Here is a 20,891-nt window from a genome sequence, read left to right as displayed (position 1 = left end):
TGGAAAACAGAAATTATTTGGATATAGCATGTATGGAGCTTAGCAAGGACTTCATTCTTGTGTCCAAAATGGAGAGATGTGAGCTCAATAATACTAGTAAGTGGATTCAGAATTGGTTGATCATCAAGCTCCAGAGAGTGTTGAATAACATCTTTCTGGTAGTGAAGTAGCTCAAAATTCCATGATTAAATTCATTTCTAAAAAAGAACTTGTATAAAGACCTAAACTGCATTAAATTTGTAAATGGTAGAAAGAAAGGAGTGAAAGTTCATATATATGCAGAGAGTATTCTCTGGGATCAATAGCCCAGCGTCATTTTGACTAGATCCAAGTATTCTAGAGGAGCCTCACAAGTGTTTGAGGTGTCTTTACATGACTACTATCAGTTCTAGCCTTGATTCTTTGAGTGTGCTCTCCACTATTAGATTCTAGCAATTAGCTCCCAGGGAGCTCGATGGTGCAATGGATAGAATGCCAGGTCTAGAGTCAGGAAGATTCATCTTCCTGAGATCAAATCTGGCTTTAGTCACTTTACTGCCTGTGCGACTCTGAGAAAATCACTTAATCCTATTTGCCTCAGTTCTTCATTTGTAAAATGAGATAGAGAAGGAAATGGCAACCTTTTCCAGTATCTTTGCGAAGAAAACCCCAAATAGAATCATAAAGAAAGGAACATTTCTGAAGCCAGTGAACTAAAACCCCAGTTCCATTTAACCATATCCCTTAGCTTTTACAAAGGCATATTTACGCTGAAGATAAAGTAAGAACAAAAGAATAAACATTTCCCTTCCATCCCTCAGGCATACATTATCCTCTGTTCCATCTCAGTCTCTGGGAAGAATGGACTTGGATTTACCATAATGTCTACATAGTATTGGTCCCACTTAGTTCACATCCAAAAGTAGGAACCTTGGTGGATGTATCTTCACCTTAGCTACTGCCATGCCAGATCCCAATAGTTGCCTCTTACTTCTCAGAGCATAGATGCAGCACTGACTGCAAAATCTGAGATGGATTCAATCCTAGACTTCTGTTCTTCATACTTTCCTGACTTCTAGACTCCTAATGGCTCATTCTCTTGATATTTTGAAAGCACTTCTATGTTGAATCATCAAGACTCTCATTCATATTTATGGTTAAGCTAGTCAATTGTGTTTTTGCCTCCATGATATCCTTGTAATTTTTCCCCTCTTTGCCACCCACTCTCCTCTTTACAAAGAAGAATGTGATTATCCCTGGTAATTTATAATTGAAATGTCTTATCCCACTCCTCTGCTCTTCCTCTCTTTACCTAGCCATAACTATGATTCCTGGTTCTTATACTTTCTTTCCTTTTAATTCCACCTTATAAATTATCCTTCAAAAATTGAAGTGTATTTTGCTTCTGCTTCTCCCTTCTCTCCTTATTAAATCCTCCTCTCCTCTCCTCCTGTTCCTACATTGAATTTAATACTACAATAAATTTAGTGTTAGAATGTGTGCATGAATATCCCACCTTTTCCCAATTCAGATAAGAATGAAGTACAAGAGGTACCCCATTTCTCCCAACTCTTCCTCCATGTTTGTATACTCTTGTTCTCTCATAATATTCCTTTGCCATGCCAGTCCTTTCTCCAACTGAAGAGTCCCTTTCAAGATTTCAATTTTCAGGACAGGTCCAAAATAGCCCTAATTCATTTCTCTTCTGGCTGTGTTTCTGATGCTAAAGATTCTACCATCATGACTTCGCTGCCCTCTCACCCTAGAATTTATCTTATAACCTGGGCCTTTTGCCATATACTATCCCTTTATCATCCCTGCTTTCTCTCCCTGGTGAGTTCTCTGGGGGGGCAAGCCCAGGACAGATATGTTTGATCCCCCTCCTAGCTCCAGGGACTTACCACCCATGATCTGCTAGGTCTTTCTTATCAATTATTCCCTCTTAACTTTCCCGAACCTATTTTAAATATGTATTCTCCTGTTAGGATGTAAGTTCTCAGAGGAAAGAAATTATCTTTTTTTACTAATATGTTTATTCTCCTAGAACATGGTAGACATTTTATAGTTGCTTATTACCTACATAACTCATATCCTAATTATGAGAAAATGGTAAGCTCACTCCCCTTCCTTTCTAATTTCTTCTCCAAAGTGTCCATTTTTTCATTATATATATATATATATATATATATATATATATATATATATATATGGGGGGCATTCTTAAGAGAAGTATCCAAGTTATACCATACTGAGGGGTATGAAGGGGTTAAAAATTAATATTACACACACACACAGCTAGCACCACATACTAGAAAAAGAGCAACTGTGGGTTGTTCTGATAGGCTCCTGAGAGAATTAAAGGCAAGGGGAGGAGCATTTGAGCTATTGGTGGCCCTTAAGAAAGGTTCTTGCACTTGACCCTTCCCCTCAGAAACTTCAGAGCTCTGACTTGTGCTGTGGCATAGAATCTTTGGAAGTGCCAGTCTTGCAGAAAATTCTTCTCCTTGCAATCAACAGTCTCTGTTTCCAAAGCAGAGAAACCCATTACTTAAGGTCCCGAGCTGAACCACAAAGCTAAAGTCCAGCATCTCCTTCCTTCTATCCCAAAGGTTCCAGATTTCCTTCTGCAAGATGACGTTCACCCTGCCCTCCCATCGGAGGTAAGTGAGGTCACAGAAAGTTTTGGTTGGGAAGTGAGAAGAGATGGGGAGATGGACAACTGGACCTTCCAAGGCCAGAGGGCTCACCATGAGGATTTAGGCTATGAAAGACCTATTGAAAAGATTGTTTCTATTTAGCAGGCTTTGACTATAAAAAGGATTCCATTTTAACATTAGGTAGAAATCCCTGGCTGAGAAGCTGGAAGTGTGACTAAGATAAGGATGCTTTGGTAGCGGCATGGAGAGAGAGAGGACTTGTAAGCCAAGATGCAAGAAAACAAGCTTGGGACCTCACCTGTCAATCAAGAAGAAGATTCCAAAGGGAATGTCCTCTCTCTCTCTCCATGCCTCTACCACAATGCTTAGAATGTCCTTGGCGGTAGAATTTAAGACATTACACCTCATGTGATATTGATGCCTAGAAGACTGAAAAAATGGATGCCAAATGACTTCTCCCATATGCTTCAACCCAAGGAACTCTGAGCGCCCTTAAAAGTTAATGCCTCCTTCCTAGGTTTAGAGGGAGGGTGTGTTATCAGCCAGAGTTGGGGTTGTCCTAAGCAAATAAATAAATAAATAAAAATGCAAGCAATACTCTTTGTCTTTGGCATCTTTCTACATCCTTTCTCTATGCCTATCCCTGCTCTATCACCACTCCATTCCTTTTTCTAACCAGAATTTTCAACACTGCCTTCTACCTTCCCTCCCTTACAATTCAGTACTTTGGACCCAAACAGCTCCCTGCACACCAATCCCTACAATAATAAAAAACTTTCCCTGGTGGAATAAATGGGGAACAGTGCCTCTGGCTAAGGACTTAAATATTGCTTCCAAATAGCCAGAGAGTTATAGAAAGGAAAAAGCTTGGCCTTCATTACTCTGAAGGGCCAAATTAGTACAAAAGATGGAAGACTCAGGAACTTGAGATCAAGCCCAGCTCTCCAACCATGGCACCTTAAGAAAGGATGTAAGTTCTCTGGCACTAGGTAAGTCCAAGGAAAGGCTGGATGAATTTTGGCAAGTGCTATTGTAGATGGAATTTCATAACTTCTAACACTTCTTCCAATTCTTAATATCTAAATAAAGAGTTCACAGAATCCTCTAGACACTTAAGGAAGGTATGAACAGCATGTGCACAGGGATAGGAGCAGAACCTGTGATTTCCTTGATATAGGGAATTTCTACTACCAATGAAGGTCTTTTTCTTAGAGTATTAGTTACCAAAAGCAGTGGTCTCAACTTCAAATAGAAACAAGGCCAGTAATAAGAATCTCTGTAACTTGCACATTGTTTTAAAATGCAATGTTATCTACATTTGACTGTATTTTTATTTACTTCATTAAATCTTTCCCAATTTAATTTTTTTTAATTCTTATCTTCAGTCTTAGAATTGACATGAATAGTAAAGGCCAGGCAATTGGGGTTAAAATGACTTACCCAGGATCACACAGCCAGGAAGTGTCTGAGGTCAAATTTGAACCCGGATCCACCCAGCTCCAGTCCTGGCACTCTATCTATTGTGCAATCTAACTGTCCCAATTACATTTTAATCTAGTTCACCCTCTAGGGAATGTTGCAGGCCTTAAATTTGATACCTCTGGTCTAGATCATTAAGAAGTTAAATGATTTAACTAGGGTTATACAATCAATATACATCAGAGGCAGGTTTTGAAAATAGGCCAGTCTGCTCCCTGTCCACTATACCACTCTGCCTCCTAGAGTAGGTATTTAATCAGGATTTGTTGGATGGTTCATTCTTGTTGTTCAATCGTTCCAGTCATGCCCAACTCTTCTTGTCCCCATCTAAGGTTTTCTGGGCCAAAATAATGGAATGGTACGCCATTTCCTCATTTGACAAATGAGGAAACTGAGGCAAAAAAGGTTAAGTGTCTTTCCCAGTAAGTGTCTGAGGCAGGATTTGAACTCATGAAGGGGAGTCTTTCTGACTCCGGTTGGGAAAATCTTTTAAGTTCTCAATGTCTCAGGTGGGTCATAAGACGGAGGACCCCCTAACAATGAAGTCACAAGCTTAACTAAAGATAAACAAATAAACCCACAGGCAGCAGGTCCTTCTTACCTCTGAGGGCTATTGTAAAGATCAAACAAGAAAAGAGGCATGAAGGTACTGATAACTGTAAAGATTATATATAGATATACTTCTACTAAGAGTAACAATGATGCTATTGAGCTTGGAATACGGTAGGGCTCTGGAAAGGGATAGAAGACCGTGGATCTAGAGTGGGAAGAGAACTCAGAGACCATCTAGTCCAATTTCCTGACTTTATAGATGACAAAACCAAGGCCCAGACCGCATGTGATTTGTCCAAGGTCATAGAGCCCATGTATTTTGAAGGAGGGACTTGAATCCAAGTCCTGTGACTCCTTTACCCCATTGGTAAGGATTGGGCTTGGGACTTGGAAAATCTGGATTTCAGGCCTGGCCTTGACACTAGTTGGGTAGCCTTGGACAAGTCAGGCCACATCTCTAGGCCTCCATTTCTTCCTCTGTAGAAAGAAAGGGATGCACTAGATGATTGCTAGAGTCTCTTCCTGCTCTGACATGCTCTGTTTCCAAAGTCCTACTCTGATTTCTGATTGTAGCATGGACTTTGGGTCCTTTTAAAATTTTATTTAAATTTTAAAACTTTTGCCTTCTAACTTAGAATCAATACTGTGTATTCGTTCCAAAACAGAAGAGTGGTAAAAGAGTGGCAAAGGATAGAGACAATGGAGGTTAAGGGACTTGCCCAGGGTCTCCAAAGTAGGAAGTGTCTGAGGCCAAATTTGAACCCAGGACCTCCTGTCTTCAGGCCTGACTCACAATCTATTGGGCCACATAGGTGCCCCCAGATCTTGGGTTCTAAAAGACTATGGTTTGCATCATACAAGCTCTGGTGAGTCTAATCCATCATTAAAGGCTTCAGGGACTGGTTCCCCCATAAACTGTGTTCCTACTCAAGAACAAGGCTAATGGAATGCCAAGACACTCCACCCTGAAAGGCTAACTACAAGTTGATGACCAACCACTCTGATGTGTAAGAATCCCATCTGCATCAGAGATTCATAGCAATAAAATCAATCCCCCAATTTTTTTTTGTGAGTAGTAAGAAGTAGCAAATGCTAAACTTATTTACACTTACCTGTCCTTCTCCCAGTCTGCCCGCCCCATTCCACTACTTACTATCCTGTTAAGAACCAATAAAAGCTAAAAATATAAATGTTTAATGCAAAATAATAATTAAATAATAAAAATGTTTAATAAAACATAAGCATTTAATAAAAATAAAAATATAAATCTTTAAAATATTTATTTAACAAATAAAAATATGAATGTTTTAATTTTAAAATTCTGGGCAAAATCATGACTGATAGAGACTTTATGGAATTAGTAAAGAAGTTAAGGACCAAAAAGTCATAGATTTAAAGCAGAAATAGGCATTTCACTTTGCCTGGACCTCTCATTTTACAAATGAAGAAACTGAGGCCTGGGAATATTAAATAATGCACAGGAAATGATTGACAGAAATAGGATTTGAACACCAGTCTTCTGACTTGGAACTCGGTGTTCCTTCCATCATACTACATTGGATATGTGGAACGCTGTTAAATTAATCCCAGATAACATCTCAGTTTTGCTAGAATACAATTGGGCATAACAATTTCAGCTAATTTTCTTTATTTCCTATTTGTTGCAAATTTGACATGTTCAATTTATTTTATTTTCTTCATCTTTTTTTAATCCTTACCTTCCATTTTTTTTAAACCCTCACCTTCCAAGCTCCCCTTCCCAGAAGGAATTATTCAACAACAAAATCCCAGAAAGATTACTCAACTCATTGAATCTTTGATCTGGCCTTCTACGACCTTTTGAGTCTGAAGGGTAATAATAAACTAATATTAATCTAAGAGATTTGTTGACCTGCTTTTACCCCCTTTTTTCTGTAACTGTTCAATCAGCAATCATTTATAGACTGTCAGCAGGGTAAGAGGTGCTGTTAAGCACCTCCTCTCAGAAGTCCTCCCAAAGATGACAAGATCTGAGATTTAGGGTGCAAAGAAACCCCAAAGATGATCTAATCTAACCCTCTCCCTTATTCTAGAGGAAGAAACTGCAGTCACACAGGTAGTATCAGAAGCAAGATTTGAACCTACGTCCTGGAATTGTAGGGCCAGTGTGATTTCCATTAGAGCACACAGCTCCCCATTTAGACAAGTTTGAAGTCTTCTCTTCTCTGCTTGAATATGACAAGAAGCACCAAAGTAATAATAAAATAATAACTATTTAAAATAATGTAATAAAAGTAATGTCAATAATAATAAAATGCATACTAGAGAGGAGAAAGGAGGCCACAAAATGGACAAAGAGTCTCTTGCAAACATACACAAAGCAAGTGAGCATATGCATCTCATAAGGCAGGAAGAAACTGGTTTTCCTCAAAATTGTTATGAGCTCAAGAAATTCATCTCAGGCCTTTTTATTATAGTATAAAGAAGGTGCTTAATTTGTGGGGGGTTTGACCCTTACTTTCTGTCTTAGAATCAATGGCAAGTATTGGTTCCAAGGCAAAAGAGCAATCAGCCTACTCATTGAGGATTAAGATTCATACATCCAGAGGGAGTCCCAGCCCCAGCCCCTGCCCCACTTCTTCTTAAACATCTGGGCATGCAACCAAGGTATAATGGCAGAAGTGAAGGAGGCTGGTTTCCCTCAGGTACACCTGGAGACCAGAGGTTGAGTTAAGATGTATTACCAAGAAGGAGGAGTCATCATCCTTTCTTCCATTTCTCCCTCCAGCAGAGCTCTGGCAGAATCTGGAAATTAAGTTCAAAGGTTTGCTGTATCTTCGTGAGGCCATTACGACTGTCTTGAACCCAGCATGCAGGCACTGCTCAGATTCCACCGGTATAGATCACTATGGGCCTCCTGCCAGTCCTGTTGTCCACTGCACCTCCAGCCCAGGCGCATGGTCCAACAGGACATCTTGGGAGCAAGAAATCCAGAAATTCCTGAGAAGTTTAACTTTGCAAATGATGTGCTGGATCACTGGGCTCAAATGGAAAAGGTGATAGAGATGTCTAGGGACTGGGGGTGTCAGAACTGGGGAAAACTGGAAAGCAAGAACTAGACTCTTGATTTTGCACTGTTTAATTTGTGGGAAGTGGAACCTGGATAAACAAGAATCAAAATGTCTCCCAGAAGAGTGGGAACTCTTGTTCCACTCCCATCTGAACACAGAACACAACACATAGAACCCCACAACGCATACTCTGCCTGCCACTTCCTGGGTGTGGGCAGTTGTAGCTTCAACCATCCCTATTCCATCTTCCTTGTTCCTCTCTCCAGATCTCCCACCTACTTTCTCCATGAAGTCTTTCTTAAATCAGAATTTCCCCAAGAACCAATTAATCTCATCTGTTTCCTGCTCTGTGGAAAGCAATGGGAGACTTTCCTGTGACCAGCATACTAGGATTGAAATCAGATTGCAACCCCCTTTCCATTCCATCCTGCACCCAACTCAGATGCCCTGACCTCATTTCTTCATTTCCTGGGAGGGGGGAGGGTTGTCTCCATAGGGCAGAGACAGGGGGAGATAGCCTAATTACAATAAAGTACAATAACATGGGGAGTGGGGAGCAGGGAGTTAAGAAACTTAAGTATTAGTCTTGGCTTGAACCCTGGGTGACTTTGGTTAAATCCATTCCTCTCTGTGCTCCAGCCTATCTCTACAGAGCAAAAGTAGGAAGAGGGGTAGTGGATCATTTCCCTCAGGCTTATCTTGGGAGGAAAGGGTAGATGAAATAGTCAATCACAACTAAAGCAGAACCCAACAGGAGGGCAAATAGGAGATAGGTTTTTGCAGGGTTTACATCCAACACACGCTAAAGGATATGAAAGCCCACCTAGAGAGATAAAGCATTTACTAGATCAGAATCTATTCTTCCTCCCTCCACCTCCGCAACCCTACAATATCCCTGAAGAAAGCTTTCTCAGTTCCAGAAGATAGATCTAAACTTCTCTACCCTTGGCCTCCTGGAGAGCTACTCAGAGAATGCTTCCCCTAATAACTGATAGCTAGGATTTATCTACCTTAAGGTTTGAAAAATACTTTACATGCATTATTTCATTAAATCCTCACAATCATGTGAGGTAGGTGCTATTGTTATCCCCATTTTACAGATGAAGAAGCTGAAGCTGGGTGGATTTAAGTGACTTGCCTAGAGTCACATAGCTAGGAAATGTCTGAGGTGAGATTTGGACTCAAATCTTTCTGACTCCCAAGACTGGTGCTCTCTCCATGGTACCACCTACAGTGCCTAATTAAGGCATCAGAATATCCTAGTTGTTCAACCTAGCATCTTCATTGCAATGGTCAGAGTAGGTCAGTGATGGCAAATCTTTTAAAGATTGCATGTCCTTCCTCCCAGAGAAAGTGTGCACACTCTGACCCTCCCTCTTACCTTACAGAGGGGACAGAGAAAGTGTTCCCATTGGGCTGCTGGGTGGAGAGGTGGGTGAAGTGAGGAATGTCCTTAGGCATAGTGGAGAGGGATAGGGGAGTGGCCTGAGTGCTCTGCTCCCCTCCAGCTCTGCCACCTGTGAGTTACTCACCTTACCCCCTATGCACTCCCATTGGGCTACTGGGAAGAGGGGCAGATGAAGTGAAAAAAATGTCATTAGACATTAGAGAAGGAGAGGGGAGCAGCTCCACCCAAGTCCCTCTGCCTTTCTAATAACAAACTCTGGGGTGGGGGAGGGGGGAAGCAGTACATGTACTCACAGAGACCACTGTGTGCCATCTTTGGCACCCATGCCATAGATTTGCCATCATTGAGATAGGTAAATATAAATGAGATGCACCAGACTTGGTGATTTGGTTTCCCTAACCTACCTACATCCATGAACGGGGTGGGGGTGGGGGGAATGGGGGAGTAGCAGCATGGGAGTTAAGAAATATAGAGTCTAGACCTGGCTTGGCCACTGTGTGATCTTGGTTAAGTTTGTTCCTCTCTTTGGGCTTCAGTTTCCTCTAAATGAAGCAGGATAGACCAGCTCATCTATAAGATTTCTTTAGCTCTGATGCTCTGCTCTAGGATTCTTTATTTTTTCCTGTTCAATACTGATCCTGGCTACTACTTTGATGTGGTGATAAATGATGTTCTCTCATGGACAAATAGACCCTGTAAGGAGGAGAAATAGATCCCAAGAGGTTTAGGGGGGACCAGGAAGCATCCACAGACCAAACAATATCTTGAAGGAAACATTAAAATAAGATCACAGTATTATAATGATATTCATGTTGACATGAGTCATGTAAACCCATTCTGGATTCAGATCCCTTGGACCCAGTCACCCTTAGAGTCCACAGGCTGGATGGGAACCCTCTTTTCCAAATGGTTCAAGCGATACACACACACACACACACATGTAAATATATACACATATGTGCATGTTTATGTATGCAAATGCTGCCCAAGGATTGATAACTCATGTTGCCATTTAAGTATCTAACCATTACACTCTTAAAGACCATAATAGTACACCCTAGCCCAAATGATGGCCAGTCTCTGTGCATATGACATCATTAGGTTTTCTTTTTCATCAGGAGGGCAAGAAAGCCTTGACTCCAGCTCTGTGGTGGGTGAGTGGTGAAGGAGATGAGATGAAGTGGAATTACCAAGAGTTAGGCGACCTCACCCGCCAGGCAGCCAATGTTCTCTCAGATGCCTGTGGCCTGCAGCAAGGAGACCGTGTGATTGTGATCCTGCCCCGGATTCCTGAGTGGTGGCTGGCAGTTGTAGGTTGCATTCGAGCAGGTCAGTAATAAAGCTTAGATCCAAGATATTTAAACTTAAGTACACCAAGGTTCCAGCTCTTTTGTTTAAAACAAAAATGAATCTACACCTCACCACCTTACCTTTCACATTTCTCATCCCTCAATATTAGAAGCAACTGGGAAGCTTTATTTTTGCATCAAAAATTGCCAGTAGATTTCTTGCTCATTCTGGATCTATTGCATTGGGACAGCTCTCTCTCTCTCTCTCTCTCTCTCTCTCTCTCTCTCTCTCTCTCTCTCTCTCTCTCTCTCTGTTTATCTCTCTGTCTCTCTCTGTCTCTCTCTCTCCTCTGCCTCTCTCTGTCTCTCTCTCTCTGTGTCTCTCTGTCTCTCTCTCTGTCTCTGTCTGTCTGTCTCTGTCTGTCTGTCTCTCTCTCTCTCCCTTACCTTCCATCTTAGAGCTAAAATTTTGTATTGGTTCCAAGGCAGAAGAGTGGTAAGGACTAGGCAACAGGAGTTAAGTGACTTACTTGCCCAGGATCACACAGTTAGGAAGTGTCTGATACAGATTTGAACCCAGGACCTCCCATCTCTAGGCTTGGCTCTCAATTCAAGCTAGCTCTTGATGAGACTATTCAGGCTATCCTTATTGTTGTCCCTTGTCTTCCTCACAGCCGCATCTATAGCAAAACAAAAACAAAAACCTTTTGTCATTGATCTCCAACAAAAGATTGTAGAAGACCATTAACTGGTTATATGACCCTAGACAAGTCACTTGAACTCAGTTTCTTCATCTGTAAAATGAGGACAATAATAACACCTACTTCCCAAGGATATTGTGAGGATAAAATGAGATAATATTTATGAAGCCTTTGGTAAACCTTAAAAAGCTATACAAATATTAGTTGTTATTACTACTACCAAGATACACAAAGTACTTATACAATCCAATTAAAAAATAATTTTTGCAGACATTAATAAGGCCTAAATAAATTGAGATATTCGTTGTTCAGGACTAAAGCATATCAATGTAGCAAAAGTATGTTAGTTTATAAATTAATCTAAATTTATATTATATGAAACAAATTACTGAGGGCATACTTTTTAGGACAAAAAAAAATCTCTAAAATTCATAAAGAGGAACAAAAGGCCAAAGTTACCTGGGGAAACAATAAAAAAGGTAGAAATAAATGGCATTGTCTTAGCAGGAAATTATCATTATTGTTATTATTATGTTTAATTATATTATAAACCAACAATTACAAATACCATAGAAGAAAATAAAAATAGATTAGGGGAATAGATTAAATAGGTAAGATATAAAAGGAAATATGAGCCTAGCCTTTGATAAATGCAAGAAAAGGTGAAAAAACTCTTTACGCAACTGGGTAAGTTGTATAGCAGTTTGCCAAAATGTAAGTTTAGTTCAGCATCTTAAATAACAATAACATTAATTATCTTATCGCAACTATTTTAAATAGATATCTTAAGTAATGTCATAATAGATTTCAAATGGAAAAATTAACAAAATATACAAATATTCAAAAGTTAAAAGAAAATAGTTGTCTTTCAAAACTGTAAATAAGGCATGATTCTGTTACTAACTGAAACATGTACAATATTATGAAGATAATAAACCACTTATCTAAAAATTAAAATTTTTTGCACAAAATAAATCCAGGTACTGGAATAAAAAGAAAAGACATAGACTGGAGACAATATTTTCAGAAAACTCTGATAAAAATCTCACATCCAACATCTATTGGGAATTGATACATATTAATAGATAATTAATAGGGTTGTTCAGCAATACCCAATAGTTGAACAATATGAACAAACTCAAATTATGAACTCACGAGCTCAATACTACTAATCAAGGAAGGGAAAAGGACAAGACCAGTGATTTCATTGGTAGGGGGAGCTCCCCAGTGAGGAAATTTCTTCCACTGATACAGATTGGTACTTTCTTTGCAACTGACTATCTTTGAGAGTTGCCTAGAAAACTTACAATTCTTACAGTGACTTGCCCAGGATAAAAGTGGTAGTAAGTGTCAGAGACAAGAGCTGAACCAAAATTTTCCTTGTTTTCAAGCTAGTTCGCTGTCTACATTGCCCATCCTATGATCAAAGAAATAAAAATTAAGACAACATGAAGTATCACTCATCAAATTGGAAAAGTTGACAAAACATGCAGAAATTTGGGGTTCATAAGATATAGGAAGATAGACATGTTAATTTGGTGCTAGTGTAACTGTCCAACTATTGAAAAATAATAGGGGACAGACAGCTAGGTGATTCAGTGGATTGAGTGCCAGGCATAGAAACAGGAAGTCCTGGGATCAAATGTGCCTTCAGATACTTCTTAGCTACGTGACCCTGGGCAAGTCACTTAACCCCCATTGGCTAGCCCTTTCCACTCTTCTGTCTTAGAACATAGTATTGATTCTAAGATGAAAGGTAAGGGTTTAAAAAAAAAGAAAACATTTTAAAATCATATAAGTGCATAAATTATTCATATTCTTTGACTTAATCTCACTATTAGGTTTATACCTTTAAAAAGTCTATAGGGAAAAAAGAAAAGAAAAGGCCTATCTATATGAAAACATTCATTGCAGTATCATTTTAAAATAGCAAAACACTGGGAACAAAATGAATCCAACATTTGGAGAATGGCTGCACAAATTGCAGCGTATCAGTGAGATAAAATATTACTGTACCGTGAAGCATGACAAATCAGAATCCAAATATGGGATACATAGTGAACAAAACAGAACCAAGTGAACAATCTACAAGACTACCGCAACAATGTAAGTGAAGAAAATTTTAAATGGCAATTAAACTGGCACTTACTTATAAAGTAAACATCTGCCCATCCTTTTGAGAAATGGAAAATTGTTAAAATGTAAGGTTGCAAATACCATCAGACACAATCACTCTTTTATGCTGTTTTACTTAACTGTTTTCAGGGACAATATATTTTGGGTACAGTCTTTTGGAATTATGCCAGGAGTTTTTGCAATATGTCAAAACAAAATTTATCAGTGATTTCTTTTAAAAGATGAACAAATATACAAAGGTAACATTCAAAGTCAACGAATTTATCAGATGTTTTCCAATGAGACAGCCAAGAGGCTCCTGCCAAAAGCAAACAAACAAACAAAAAAAAAAGCAAAAACTATCTTCCATTGTCTGTCTGAAATTCTACCATTAAAGATTCATTCTTTAATGTCTTTAATTTTTTTCAGTCCTCAGAGTCCTTTATTTTAATTCCATTAGATTTTGGAGAGATTTTATTTTAATTGTTTTATTTTATTTCATTTTAATTTGGAAATTTTTATTTAATTAATTAATTTAGAATAATTTTCCATGGTTACAAGATTCATGTTCTTTCCCTCCCCTGCTCCCTCCCATGAGAGATTATATTTTAAAGTGATATCAGCTTGCACTTTTCATGGGAATTTGCTTCCAAATGATATAACAAGCCCAGTGACTGTGAGATTTGGGGAAATATCAAGGATAAGCATTGAGATAAGAAGGTATAATCTCTGGGATGACAGGACCAAAATAGGGAATAGGAGAGCATCAAAGAAATATTCAATCCTTCCATTCACAATGTTACCTTTAGGCAACACTTACTGAAGTACCAGGAAAGTTTTTAGTAGGCAAACTGCTAGTTGTAGACACTGGGTTCCCAGAGAAACAACTGGACATTAGCATAGTGAGCTGAGAATACCATTTATGTTTGTTTTGGGGGAGAAAAGGTGACCCAGAGGAGGGATTCACAGTGGTCTGATCCTATACTAATTTTGTCTGGTATCCTAGGGATTTTCTCACCATGTTCTATGAAGAGAAGAGGACTCTGGATAACTTGATCTCTTCCTATTGCCCAAAAAGGATAACATCTGGTGCTACCGGGAAAGATAAATCTCCATTACTCTCACTCAATCTGATGAGTCAAAAGTGACTTCATAAAATTAGAGAGTTAACTGATTTCAGAATTGGAAGGAACCTCAGAGGTCATTTAGTCTAATTCATAACAGAAGAGGGAATTATCTCTATTCTGAATTAATTTTAATTCTTTTTTTAAGGATACGTATTAACACTTTTTACAAAGTACCTTGTGCTTGGCACCTTTTTACACTTTGTACTTTGTAGATGTATTTGCACTTATATTCTTATCAGTCTTTTTTTTGTATTATGACCTCTTCTAGAAGACTGAAAGGTCCTGAGAATAGGGTCCACATCTTAATGTTATTTGTGCCCTACCCCCCAAACATTAGACATTTAATTAGTATTTATTGAATTATTGAATGAATTGTTCAATGAACAAATCAAAAATCGCTTGCTTCTTCCAGGACTTGTGTTCATTCCTGGGACCCCTCTGCTGGTGACAAAAGACATTCTCTACCGGCTAAAGACCTCAAAGGCCAAATGTATCATAACCAATGAGGCTTTGGCTCCCACTGTGGATGCAGTGGCATCTGATTGCCCTGCTCTAAAAGTCAAACTTCTCGTGTCAGAAAATAGGCGTGATGGATGGATGGATTTCAGAGCACTACTAAGGTGAATGTCTGGATCTTATTCACTCAATAACCCTTAAACCTGTGTTCTTGAAGGAGAAGCCCTCTATGCTAACAGCTTTCCTTAGACTTAATTTAACCTTCCTCTCAAAGATGACAACAGGTCTTGCTTTTAGAGTAAATAGTGCTGATTTTTTTGTGTGATTGAAGGGAAGGACACTAACCTCCTTGCTACAACCCTGCAATTCTGCCATTTATTACTTTATTTTATTACTGTTTTTATTACTTTGTTTTGAAATACAACCCTTTTTTAAGAAAGAAAGCCCATTAAAGAAATGAACTGATTGAATTTTTTACCAACATGGAAGTTACATGGGGATAGTAACATCCAGAATGTGGCACACAAGTAAAAAGAGAAAAGAAAGAGGATCTCATGGTCAGGGATATATCCAAAAGTGTCAAGTCTGAACAGGAAGCTCAAAGCAATTCAAGTATGTTAGTTGCCCTATAGGACAAGGGGAGAGTATACAAAGGAGGAGAAAGTCACTGAACGGTGAGATAAAAATGACTGAAGAATAATTTTCTGCAGTTTGATTTTAGCAAAGAGCATGTCTGAAAGTACAGGAAGTGGGGGGCTATTTCTCCTTCCTTCCCTTATAGAATATGGAATTCTACAACCTGGATTTACTTTCCATAAAACAGATGGTCGTTTTAAGAAACCATTTTCATAGGGATTCTTGCCTAGCAACTCTTAGCATTTACAGTTTGGGATGGAAGCAGCAAAATAAGACAACAGAGTTGCTGATCCCAGTTTGAAAATCAAAGAAGTGGATGCAGATCCTTACCACGCAAGGGTCAGAATACCTGCTAATGTTAACACTTGTCTACACACAACCTCTTCTTGTCTCTGAATGAACATTTATTTGACCTTAGTGAAGCATCCTTGTTGTCCAAGCCAAAGCTTAGAAACCAGAGAACTTTCAAAATTGACAGCTTAGAGCCACCTAAGGTCCCTAGTATTTGCCAAGGGGCTTCATTTCAGAAGAAAAAGTAGATCAGACAAATTGATTTCTGGAGCTCTACTTGGGAGCTGAGCATACATGGATTTTTCTTTCAGAGAAGCCCCCACTGCACATAACTGTACAAAGACTGGGGGTGAAGAAGCAATGACCATATATTTCACCAGTGGGACCACCGGCAACCCCAAGATGGCTGAGCATTCCCATGGGAGCTTGGGTTTCAAAGCCCTGATGGATGCCAGGTAAGGAGACTTCTTTACCATAAAAGAGGATCTCAAAGAGACTTCCAGATAGCATTGTGATGTGGGCTGGCAGTGGGCAGTAAGGGACAATAATAGGAACGGGACCTTCATACTCTGAAATCCTGCATTTCTCACTCGTTCGCACTGTTTAAACATCAACTGCAAAACCTGTAGTTTCAGCATTTAGTCAGACATGAATTGAAGATTGGCCAATTACCCACTCTGTGTACCAAACCTTCAACATTCTATACTTGGCATCAGCTTTGTACCTACTCTGTTTTATTAATTACATGTATTGTTCTTAGAAATAATCAATAACCTATAGTGGTCCTCCAGTGTACCGCATCCCACCCCACCCCTGTCCCCATGCACTCATTCTAGAAGGGCAGTAAGACCTCTCCTGCATTGACCAATGACGACAAGGTGGACAATAGAGGAGCATGGAACCTGCACATTGGAGACTCTGGAATGCACACTGGGGACTCTGGCATTCCAGAAGAATCCTCCAATCTTATGCATGTCCTTATGCCCTGTGGCAACAAACCCCAACACATACCTCCACCTGTGTTTGGAAAGGGAGATGCAAAGCTACCAGAACCCTAATAAATATGCCAACCCTTATCCACAGGGTGTGGAAGCTGCCACTCTACAAAAGAGTTGTTCCTCCATACTATCAACTCCAAAGAGGCTACTCTACTAGCCCCTGGGCTTATCCATCCGCCCTAAGGCAACCTGATTAGCCCCCAGACTATTCCACCAGCTATTTGGCTATTATACCATCTTAAACCTCTTCAAATAAAATTCTTTTCTTACTTCTCTACTGAACAGAGTTTGAGTCTCCCATTCCTGGGGCAAGACCCCGCTACAAACTTGGGTGTGTTTCTCCACATCAATTAAACATGTCCCCTTATCTTTTAGGCAAGGCTGAATTGCAGCACCTCCCAGAAAGACTACTAACTTTGTTTGGCATAGTGCCTGGCACATAGCAAGTATTTAATAAATGTTTATTGATTTATTGCTGAAATCTCTTTGAAGAAAACATTCTATGTCTCTCAGAGATATCACTAATAGTAACATTTATATAACTATGTCCCAGGCACTGTGCTAAGTGCTTTACAATTATTATCTCATTTGATCTTCACAACAACCCCAGGAGATGGTGCTATTACTATCCTCATTTTACAGATAAGGAAACTAAAATTAAATGACTTGCTCAAGGTCACACAGCTGGCAAATGTCTGAGGCTGGAATTGAGCTCAGGTCTTCCTGACTCCAGATACTCTATCCACTGTATCACCTAGCTAGCTGATTCCAAAGTTCTTCTGCTGGTCTCATCTAAATCCTCCCTATTCCCTTTCTTTTATCTTTAGTAAAAAGGGAAGAGAATTTCCCCACCACTATTACATCCCATTCTCCCCTATCCCTAGTTGCTTAAATAAGATGACATAACATTTTTAAAGAAAGAGATCAAAGACAGAGATCAGTCACAGAGAAAGAAAAAGATTAATTACAGAGAGATAAGTCAGTACTGTCCTATTACCCCCTTTAGGACTCAAGTCAGAAGCAGTTCATGTTCTTACTCCCAAGGATTGCAAGGCAGTGTAGAAATAGATTTGAAATTGAACACAGTGGAAATTGTAACTTAGCTTTAAAAATACTGGGCCAGAGTTTGAATGCTGGCTCTCTGACTTATTATCTATGTACCTAATATAAGTCACTTTTCCTCTCAGCCTCAGTTTCCTTATCTATAAAATAAGGAGTTTGGACTTGACTTCTAAACTTCCTTACAGCTCTGATACTCTGTTTGATACTCTGAAGTAAGAGTATGGCCCCTTTCAGAGATAAAAACATGATCGATCCTTCCCTCCCCACTGTGGGATAATAGGAAACATGAAAATCTGAGAAAACCTTCCAGTTCATATATTCTCTAAATTTATGGTCCTTCATCCCAGTATGAGGAAAAAATCATGGTTCACCCATTTAATTAATGAACATTCAAAGCGAGCCTCCTGAAATAAGACTATCTTTCATTTGTAGAGTGCTTTTAATGTTTCAAACTGATTTGTCTCATTTAAGTCTAACTCTATGAGGTAGATAGAATAGAGATTATTATTCTCATTTTACAAATGAGGAAACTGAGGTTTAGTTAGAGGAACTAGACTATGGTCACCGAGCTAGTTAATGGCAGAACTAGGGTACTATGAACTATGTGAAGGTAAAACTTTACAAATATGAATGATTTCAAAGCCCCACATGATGCTGTTCTTATCAATGTTCTTTTCTCACTTACCTATGTCCTATTGACCACATGAAAAGTCTGCTGATGATGAAGTACCCAACCTAGGACTACTGCTGGGAGGTTATGTGCCAGGCTGCCCTTCTCAAAGGGGTATAGATGTCTCACAGCATAATAACTGCATTTTGAAAATCTAAACAATCCCATCTTAGAAAAAGAAATTGAACAAGCCATCAAGGAACTCCCTAAGAAAAAAATCCCCAGGACCAGATGGATTCACAAGTGAATTCTATCAAACATTTAAAGATCAACTAATCCCAATACTATACAAAGTATTTGACATAATAAGCAAAGAGGGAGATCTACCAAATTCATTTTATGAAACAAATATGGTACTAATTCCAAAGTCAGGCAGGTCAAAAACAGAGAAGGAAAACTTCAGACCAATCTCCTTAATGAATATAGATGCAAAAACCTTAAATAGGATAATAGCAAAAAGACTCCAGCAAATGATCAGAAGGGTCATCCACCATGATTAGGTAGGATTTATACCAGGAATGCAAGGATGGTTCAATATTAGGAAAACCATCCACATGATTGACCATGTCAACAAGCAAATCAACAGAAATCACATGATTAATACTCATTCCTATTGAAAACACTAGAAAGTATAGAAATAGAAGGGCCTTTCCTAAAAAATAATAAACAGTATGTATTTAAAACCATCAGCAAGCATCATCTGCAATGGGGATAAATTAGAAGCCTTCCCAATAAGATCAGGAATAAAGCAAGGATGCCCATTATCACCTCTATTATCTAATATGGTACTAGAAATGCTAGTGGTAGCAATTAGAAAAGAAAAAGAAATTGAAGGGATTAAAGTAGGCATTGAGGAAACTAAACTATCACTCTTTGCAGATGATATGAGAATATTCATGGATTCTAGATCCTTATCTGCTCTAGTTCCAAGTGAATGAATCACATCCTTCCCGATGCCTCTACTGACTTCACACCTCACTAGCCCCCCACAAGTCATAAGCCACTTCCCCACATATATATGTACATTCAATCACATTTTGGCACCTCATACAGAAGCATACAAACACAAGTTTTTTTGGGTTTTTTGCTTTAATAGGAGTTATTCTGATGTACAAGTCTCAGAAACAATTTGGAGCATATTGGATACAGGTTGGATCCTCAACCTATTGGGGACATTTCTGGAACCTTGGACATCTGGAGCATGCTCATTTATCCATCAATTGCCAAGGAATGACCCAATGATTATCGTCAATGTAAGATTGGACCCCGTGTATGTGGGATAGCAAGTATGAATCTAAACTAAAATCTAAATAAAAACCCTGATACTCATAAGAAGCCAATAGGTAGAATCACTGAGTCCTGACTCAGAAACACTCATTGATGTCTCTTCCTAGAGTAGGTCATCTTATTTTCATCTAGGAACCTAGAATTTGTTCTAGGGGGCTAGACTTCTGATCCTACTGACTTCAGATTCTGTTGAAGCCACAAGGGACACATTGAGGCATGACCTGTTGTTTCGTTGGCATTAATCTTAAAGTTCTGGCACACCCCAGATGCTCTTCCTTACTGCCTATGGCTCTGCCATGTGACAATCTGCCCAAATTCTCTTTCTAAAAAATCCTTTAGTATTTCCCCACCTCTAACACATTTCAAAGTTTCTCATGAATGTCACAAATGCTGTGTCAAGTGGGGCTATGACCTTTCCAGGCTTGCATAAAGCACTTTTACTTTTTTGAAGCACTTTTCCATACATTATTTCATTTGTTAGTCAAGATAAACCGTCAAATAGGCTGGCTGACATTTATATACAACCTTTGGTGAGGGAAACCACTCCTAAAGTAGTTATGGATCTCAGGTGTCTGGAGTCATTGACATGGGATTTTAGGTCTAGAACTAAAAAGACTGACTATCAAGTCTGCCCTATTGAGATCCAGAGAGGCTGTGACTTGTCTAAGGCCAGTGACAGGAACTCAACTCTAAACTTCCAGGTTCAGCAATCTTCCAGTATTATTTCCAGTAGATTATGGCATCTTTTAATGAGAGCTACCAACTCACCTAGTCACTTTGGGTCTAATTCTATAAATGCTTGAGAGCTCATTTACCAGGAAATGGACACAACCCAAATGAAAGGAAGAGCAATTAGTATGTTGAGTCATTAGATAGCTCTCAATTTTTTTCTGAGATTTATTTTCAGATATAAATACTACCCTCTGCAGCATTCTGCATTCCAGGGGAGCAAAGAATGAAGAGTTCCTTATCCTCTGGGAGTACAATTTATTTTCCTTTTCTGAAATCTTTCCTTGATGGAGGGAAGAGTGAAAAAGAGAAATAGATGCCACCGTTGTTGTAGCTTTCTCCTCGAAATTGGTCTACTGAACTTCTCTAGTCTTTTCTAGATTTTAAGTACATTTTTGTTGTTCA

At 39.1% G+C, this 20,891-nt stretch overlaps 1 protein-coding gene across 2 annotated transcripts in view; it reads left to right on the top strand.

Annotated features, from left to right (window-relative positions):
- The first annotated feature begins 2,377 nt into the window (after positions 1-2,377).
- The window catches only part of LOC100026277 (acyl-coenzyme A synthetase ACSM2B, mitochondrial), a 34,030-nt gene continuing 15,516 nt past the window's right edge, over positions 2,378-20,891 (top strand). Inside the window, exons 1-6 of one of the 2 annotated variants that reach the window (XM_001376911.4) lie at positions 2,378-2,639; positions 7,438-7,702; positions 10,244-10,454; positions 14,770-14,977; positions 16,052-16,195; positions 19,567-19,723. In XM_001376911.4, the coding sequence (XP_001376948.3) occupies positions 7,517-7,702; positions 10,244-10,454; positions 14,770-14,977; positions 16,052-16,195; positions 19,567-19,723 (906 nt within the window). In that variant the 5' untranslated portion in view covers positions 2,378-2,639; positions 7,438-7,516. Of the gene's footprint in view, positions 2,640-7,434; positions 7,703-10,243; positions 10,455-14,769; positions 14,978-16,051; positions 16,196-19,566; positions 19,724-20,891 lie in introns of both variants that reach the window. The other variant, XM_007498192.2, reaches the window with a different exon arrangement.

Source organism: Monodelphis domestica, chromosome 7 (genome assembly GCF_027887165.1).
Source record: "Monodelphis domestica isolate mMonDom1 chromosome 7, mMonDom1.pri, whole genome shotgun sequence".
In the NCBI taxonomy this organism is placed as follows: domain Eukaryota; kingdom Metazoa; phylum Chordata; class Mammalia; order Didelphimorphia; family Didelphidae; genus Monodelphis; species Monodelphis domestica.
The sequence above is the reverse complement of the archived record's forward strand: the minus strand, read 5'-3'. Positions and strand labels throughout refer to the sequence as shown.